Raw genomic sequence first — 8,530 nt, forward strand, 5'->3', positions numbered from 1 at the left:
TCTTTCAGCAAAATGAAACCTTTTACAGATTTTCAAGTTGTACACAACTCAGATCTAAAAATACTGCAGCAGATCTTATTTCTAAGACAAATGACAGACAGTTGGCAGTAAACCAAAGCAAAATGCTACCGTACAGTGAAACTGTACCAATACATCCTCATGCATCTATGCTTCAACAGGCTGGCACAGAATAACACAGCTCCAAACACCTGAAAACCAAAGGTTCCCTTGGACAACCTTAGAAGGGTCAGAGCACATCACAATACATGCCCTACTCTGAAACTCAATGAGCTGAAGAGGACAAAAGCTTTACAGGAACCATTAACACCAAAAAGAAAACCCTCCTACTCCTCATTACAGAATTTATCATTGAATCTTTGGTGGCAACAAGTGACAGTTGGAAATTATTTTAAGTATACTTACCGAAACCAGCTATATCTAGAACTCCAATGAAGAAAGAAGAAGTTTCAAATGGAAAACACTGGTTTACCCTTTTCACCACATGGTCAAACAGATGACTATACACTGTTTTAGCCAAGGCATCACGAGCATTGTTTGCTTGTTCCACTTTCAAGGGCACCCTAGAGAAACAAAATACAGATCTTACTTTTCAGAATTCCTTACTCTGAAATGCTGAAATTGGACTCTAAACTTAAAACCAGCCTTTTCAATTACTGTAAATTAGGACACAAAAAAGCCCTGAGATCTCGGGCAAGGTAGGAAATAACCTGGCCAAGCCAGACTAACCATTTTACCTGTAAAAAGAATGTTTCGCTACCATCAGTAGAAATAAGATTCTGATACTTTCATAATTATTAGATAATTAGAAACTATATTAACAATTTCCAGAGAAAGATATTTAAAATCTATACATCCCCATCTAAAAAAAAAATATTTAATCTATTTATTTATGAGCTGTTTGGTTAGAATAAACTATAAGTTTAGTTTTTGTTCTGACATCTTTGTCTTTATGCTTCTGTAAGGGCTATAATTAAGGCTATAAGGCCACAGGCAACAAAAGTAAAAATAAAAAGTAAAAAGTTAGGCAGTGTGTTCTCATGGTGAAAGATGCAACCTCAAAATAAGGATTTTTTTAAAACACTGGAAGAAGGGGCCTTTTACTATATGAGAATTTATTTTTACCCTCTAATTTATAAACCTTTATTCTATATAATTTATTACAAGTCTGTATCCTTATTTAAAAGTTACATTAAAAAAAAAAAAAAACAAAACAAAACCCAAGAACAATGTCATGAGTCACAGTTTCAAAGCCTATGAAATGTAGGAGAAAACTGTGGGAATATCAGGCAACTACATATTTAGATATACATAAAATAACATATATAGCTATTTCATGAAGTCAGTACGACAAGGACATGCTTAGAATGCACATATTTCAAAACACATTTAACCCTCTCATTTCATGGATAAGAGTACCAAAACTAAGGAATGGTTACACTGTACAACAGAAACAGAATAGTAAAATTCATATAAGAATAAATTTTTAAGGAAGTGTTTAAGAAACAACATGAGATAATTATGAAAAATGAACTTTTGGCTTTATAATATGACTGCAAACTGAGCTTGGGTCCTAACCATGTTGCCAGAGAATTTAAAAGCAAAAGACCCACCAATCTGAAGACAATCAGATCAGAACAGAGTAACATTGCCAAACTTCACAATTCCACAGGATTTCTACATGTCAATAAAAAATATGAAGGGGAAAAAAAGTAAAACTGAAATACTGAGAGCCTTTTGCTCAGATAGTATCAAAATTTCATATATGGAAAGGTGGCCTTCAATTACGAACAACTATGGGTATACAGAGGCTTTGCACCACACTGTATCATGACACACAGATATATCCATCATTAAGCAAATAAAAAGAGATTTTTTAGGGAAAGGAACAGGGAAAAATAATCCTTCCATAATCTTTGTCAGAAGGAATACAGGATGGATGGCTGAATGCCAAAGACTCTTGTGCTTTTTCTAAATAACTCGATTAGCTGGCTTCAAAAAAAATATATCACTTCTCCCCATATAAATCGCTGTATTACTTCTCCAAATATGCCTTGCTGCTCTTATGTTTGGACCATTCAGCACTACAATAACAATAAATAATACGAGAATAGTCCAGCTAATGTGGTGGGTAACCAATTATAAAACTCTTCAAGCAAGCAGCAAAAGCTACCTTTAAAAAAATATCTCTTATCTGAGCTGTTTAGTAAGCCTTATATCCAAGGTACAAGATGCTCCCAATGCAGAACTGTGCTATCAACCAAACAGGTAGTTTTCTGTACAGAAGGGTATAAAAACTGGCATGTCAGTGAAGAAAAACTTAACTCCACACAACCATGCTGGTTCTGGATGGAGTAGGGTTAATTTTCTCCAGAGTAGCTGCCACAGGACTGTGTTTTGGATTTGTGCTAGAAACAGGGATCATTTGACACTGCTCAGCAGGGCTTGCAGAGAGTCAAGGCCTTTTCTGCTCCTCACCCCGCCCCACCAGAGAGGAAGTTAGGGGTGAACAAGAATTTGGGAAGGGACACAGCCAGGACAGCTACCAATGGACACTGCATACCATGTGGAGTCATGCTCAGCAATAAAAGCTGGAGGAAGAAGACAGAAAAGATGATGTTCAGAGTTACGACATTTTGTCTTTCCAGCTTTGCTTTGCTTGTGTGTGTGGCTTTTGCTTTACCTGTTAAACTGTCTTTACCTCAACCCATGAGTTTTCTCACTTCTACCCTTCTGATTCTCTCCCCCACCCCACTGGGAAGGAGTAAGCAAGTGGCTGTGTGGGGCTTAGTTGCCAGCTGGGGTTAAACCACAACAACAGCTTACCTATATTGCTGCATTTCCTTCACTTCCCAGAATTCACAAGCACTAAACTAACTCCTATTTATTATTTTTGTATTTTTTCAAGGATGATATTTCTGATGGAGAAATACGAGACTCATGGAGATCACTTTCTATTGTGACTGGTAAGTCAGGGAAGCAGAGACTGTTCACTAAGGACATCTGCAGCTACAATACATTAGATAGTAATTAGCTTTAACACACAATCTTGTCTTCCACTAAGTATCTCTTCACTTATCTTAAGGTAATGAGTACTGACAGAAATCTTATCTTATAAATAGAAGGAAGGTACCTTTGTATTCTGTTCTGATACGTTTAAGAGATCAGAATACTAATTCCCAACGTCAGCTGCAGGCCTATTATATAATACAATACACTAAAATCATTTATGGTTTCCACTTACTGTTTTAAACAACATGGCAAATAGTCTAGAGCATGTATTTACAAAATGGTCCTGTTTTGCAAAACAGTAAATTCTGCCATTATTCAACAGAATTCCAAAGACTGCACAGAACCTTACTGTTAAATTTCATAGTATGCAGCAGAAACACATGGAAAGAAAATGTAAGCCTGTAATGTATTTTGCACAGTTGAAAGTACAGAACCACAAAATAATGCTGAAAAAGACAGTAGAAACATAAGAGAACTGACGTTCTGACCAAGTAACCTCCTTCTCATGAACTTGCTTTCCCTGAGCCTTTCCTTTCCTTTGGTCTGCAGACAAACGAATGAATCTCTTTTCTCCTCCTGTTTCTTGTCTGAACAGGAAAAGATAAATTCTCCTTCCGCCTTTTCACCTTCTACCCCTCTCCTTCATCCATCAGCTAACTGTAAGGAACAAGGAAGATATTTTTCAAAATTCTAAGCTCTTTGCTAAGGCTGCAACTAAAAACTGTGTTTAATCTTCATCCTAATTTATTCACCAAGGTTTCCACTGATCTAGAGTCTCAGGCCTAGGGGAAAGCACTCTGATGGGCTAGATTCAGCCTGTGTGCAATTCCACACGGTTCCCAAACATCTTCCAGAACAAATAAAATTCAATTAAAAATATGTATAATTTGCCCATGGTTGACAACAATTAAGGGAGTGAGAGCAGGTGAAGTGATACCCATCAATTATTGTCAGCCAATAACTGGATCATAAATAAAATGGCCTGGATGAAATAAATCTACCCAGTGAAAGACCTATGTAACTAAAGAATATAAGCAGCACATTTATAATATGAGAAAAGCTGAACTTCCAAAGACTGTAGAAAAATATTTCTTGAAAAAATGTTTTTCTAACAGAGGCTTCAGTACCACCACCAAAAAAATGCCTTTTGGTAGAACATCTACCGCAAAAGAAGCTGAAAGGCATGGAACTATGCATATTAATTTTTTCACCCTGTAAAATAATTTATTTTGTGATGGTGGAGTCCTCTTTGAAAGCTTTGGAAAGGGAGAAACTGAGTAAGAGAATAGCACAGTGCATTTACAGTCAAAGAGAAGTACCGGATTTTGAATGCTAACATATTATTTCACTCTGCAAACACACTTCACGTGGATGGTAAAAACATCAGCCAACAAGGTGATCATTCTGCGCTTTTGGGAGACAAGGACAGATAAACATAGTGAAGCTGTCAAGTCTCTCTGCCAGTACACTGCACACGAGTTTTTAATAAAATTCAGAGACAGCATTTAGCATCACCCTCCTACTATTCCTTGTTGGCCCAGTCGAACAAAGCCTTTGTTATACTCTGAGCACAGTGATTTCAGCTGAGCTATTTATTCACTGTGACCTATTAGCACTCACATGATCCACTTACACACAAAAGGTCCCTAAGAAAGAGAGAAATTACTAGCTCTTTAGGTTGCTGGAACAAAATAAAACAATGTATTTGTAAAAACTCTAATATTAACAGCAATCAAATAGTTTCTAGACTATATTTTCATAGAAAAAAAAAATGGTGTCTATTTAATAAGTATCTAAAATAGTCCAATCCACTTTCCTTGTACATGCAGTAAGCCCCACAGGAGATGCTGCTGTATTTATTAATGTATGTTTGCTTTTAGCTGCACAAGTTTAGCAAATGCTAGAGCAAGAGGTTTAATGCATTAATCCTTGAGATGGTGGAAGGAGTCCTCTGAATTAATTTTTGACAACTCCAAAATAAAACACCAGGGGAAAAATAAGATCTGCTGGCACAAAAACGTAGCTCCTTGTGTTTACAGACTCTTGAAACAGTACACTGCTAACAATGCCCCAGGCTTATCTGGATAAATACATTGAGCAGAAAATTTTTGAAGTTTTAATCCAAAGTAAACTTAAAGCTGTAACAAAGACTGTATTTGTTCTTAAGAAGCCTTCCTTGACAGTGTCACTTGGGATGTGGTGAAAGGGAAGTAGTCTATTATGATGCACCTCTGCTTCAGTGCTTGATATGTCCCACCAAAAATCCTCAAAAGGAAGCTATAGAGACAAGCTTTATCTACGTGTTATGTGCACAACAGCCAAACCTAATCTGTTCTCAGAGGTTGAATCAGCAGTTCACTGAGAGCATTTCCAGTGGGGTGCCATCTGAGTCTGACACGGATGCAATTTGTTCAAAGCTCTTCTGCTTCTATTTAACATTTCTGCTTAAAAGGAATGTGGAAGTAAGAGTATTTTCAAAAAACAGTCTAATAATACTGAACTAAGAAAGCAGAAAATCTTGGTGACATTATTGGCATACAAAATTATTTTCACAAATTGATAATGTAAAAATCCAGAAGATGTATTTCAGTAAAGTGTGTAGTGTTATGCTTAAGAGAATTCAAAAATACAAACGCAAGATGGAGAACAACCAGGTATGCAGTTAAGTCAGCAGAGAAAGATCAGCAGTTGTAGTAGATAACCTCCCGAATTAAGTAAAACATGTTACTAACTTTCCAAACCTGCAATTCTCATATTGCCATGCATTATTATGAGTACCATCTCTACTGTATAATATATAATTTTCTATTCTAATGGTATCCATAATACTGGTAAAGGTTGTCCTGGGTGAATATATGGAAGAGCTTGCTGTCAATTTAGCCATGGTCTGGAAGAGAGAAAATAGTAAAACTTGGAAAATGTTGACCACTGGAGACACTTCATCCTATAGGACCACCATCTTCCTACACTAAAGGTTGTAATAAAGAGAAAAAAATCATTTGTAGCTTTCCATATAATCTGATAAGGTACCAAGATGATAGTAACTATAAGTCCTCAATTTCTAGTAACTGAAGAGAGGCAGGGGGAGAGAGGAAGAATTTACAAAAACTATGAAATTAACTACTGAATATGTTATTACAAGATCTAGACCTTGAACTTTTAACTGAAGGCAGAATAATACATTTACACCCCCCCCCCAATAATTACTTACCATTTGTCACTGCATTGTAACTTTTTCATGATGGTCACTATGAAGTTCTAACTCTTGCATATCTACTCTTTCAAAGTACAGAAATAAGCAGACCACTAAGAAGTCTACTTGCTTGCTCTATCTAGAAATACACCTCAAACATCAGCTATTTGGTAATAATGTTTTTTTACTTGAACAAGAGCCCATATCTGTGCTAAACTTAAAGACTCCTGAATATGAGTTAGTTCAGAGGAGCCTCTGCATTCCCCTGAAAAACGACTCATGATGTTCAAACTGAACAGGATGTCATGGTAGATTTATTATGCTAAATTTTGGCCGGGGAGATCAGTTTCACCCTAGAGATCAGGAAGTGGGCACGGAACAGTGTTTTCACTATAGTTATTTCTTCTCTTTAACAGAATGAGCTCTCGACCACTGCAACTTTCACTGCTTAAATCCATTATGTTCCTTAAAGACTTATTTTAAAAGTCAATGCTCTCAAGGGCCCGAAGACCAACTTTTCACCTCAGAAGTCTGACATAACCTGAGCACGCATTAACTAACAGCTGTCACCCTTACTGGCCACAGTGACATACCAAAGTTAAATCGATCATCTGTTACTTTTTTTCAGTCCACAAGTTTATGAAATGTTAACAACTACTTCAACATAAATAATTGTAATAAATTTCAAAACATAAAATATGCAAGGAACTTAAACCACATTAATAAACATAATTGTGACTTTCGTGTATGAAACTTCTGGTGTAATGTGAATAAAGTATTTCTGATTCACTAAAACAATCTGATTGCTTCCATAAATCAGTAAGAAGCACATGTGTATTCTTCTAATGAGTGAAGAGAATATTAATTAGTTTCATAATTAAAAGATTGATGCATTCAACTAAACACTGAGAATTTCTTTTAATGTGCTCAAAACTGCTTAGACCAAGTTCAGTTTTTGATGTAATGTTTTAACTCTGAGCAAATGCACAACTTAGAAAACTGTCCCAGGTTGGACTTGGCTCCCAGCCAAGTGCCTGGACCCCGGGGACAAAACCTTCTTCCTCTCTTTTACTTTCTCCCAGCCGACCGAAAAAAAACCCAAAAGAACCCAAAACGAATAAATTTTAAATGAAAGATTTATATATATATATATATATAAAACTATATACACACTACCAACCAAAGGGAACTCCCCAAAAGGGAAAAGGGAAGGGAAAGGGAAAAGGGAAAAAAAAGGACAAAAAGGGATACAAAAGGGATAAAAGGGACAAAAAGTTAAATACTCCCCTCGAGAGGAAGTGAGCCACACCACACAGCTACTACAGCACTGTTCGCCTCTCAAGGCCAACCAGACACGCCAGGCCTCACTCCCTCACCCGGGCAGAGCGATAGTAGAGTTACCTCAACCTTGGGTCCGCCGGAAGAAAGAGAGCGAGAGTTTCCTCTCTCTCCTTATTTATACTCTTGCTTATGTAAAATCGAATGGAATACTGGGAACATGACCTTGGTTCCTTGGTTACAACCTGATCACCAAGGAAGGCCTAGATTCAAAACCACTACAAAACTAAATGTTAAAACACAGGATTCAGCTGCAGGTAGCTTAGCTAGCACTCCCCACAGCTTGCATGCTAGGATCAGTCTCAGCAAGGGAAAATTTGTGGTGGAAGCTAGAGTGTTTCATTACAAAAGGTAATGGTAATGAAATAATTTTCATAAATCTCATGGTATTGAAATGTTACCATCAGCACCACATTTATACATGTTCTTCGCCATTATTCCTTCTCCATGTGTATATAAGAAATCACTATGTTGCTTCTATGTCTAGGAAGTTACTATGATAATAGCTTCAGGGAAAAAAACTGAAACATTTTCTATTAAATGTATCCCATGCCACAATTTTATATATATATATATATATATATATGAAACATTATTAACTTTGCAGTCAAGCTTCTATGAAACATTTTTAACTTTGCAGTCAAGATTAAAATGTTTGTTTACCAGCATCAGCAAGAAGCTGCACATTTCTGGATTACCATTTGCAGTGGACTTTTTAAAACTAAAATGTGATTTCAGAATTCAGTTCACAGGAGCACTGTGCAGCCCTCATGACAAGAGAGATTCAAGCATCTTCTGAAATATTTTAGGCACAGCATTGACATGCCTTGATACAGCGTATCTGTTAAATCTGTTACCATATCAAATTTTCTGTGTAGGCTATGGATTTAACAGGCTGATTGCTATACTTCTTTGGCCACACAGTGTACTCACTGACATATGAGAGGTTTTATAAAATCTCATAGTCAC

At 36.6% G+C, this 8,530-nt stretch overlaps 1 protein-coding gene across 1 annotated transcript in view; it reads right to left on the bottom strand.

Annotated features, from left to right (window-relative positions):
• The window catches only part of MYO6 (myosin VI), a 116,234-nt gene that overhangs the window by 39,545 nt on the left and 68,159 nt on the right, over positions 1–8,530 (bottom strand). The window contains exon 13 of the mRNA XM_027892380.1: positions 424–581. Within this exon, the coding sequence (XP_027748181.1) occupies positions 424–581 (158 nt within the window). The remainder of the gene's footprint in view (positions 1–423; positions 582–8,530) is intronic.

The sequence above is a fragment of the Empidonax traillii genome, unplaced genomic scaffold (genome assembly GCF_003031625.1).
Source record: "Empidonax traillii isolate 1590-97213 ecotype Southwest subspecies unplaced genomic scaffold, ASM303162v1 scaffold348:size657943, whole genome shotgun sequence".
NCBI lineage: Eukaryota > Metazoa > Chordata > Aves > Passeriformes > Tyrannidae > Empidonax > Empidonax traillii.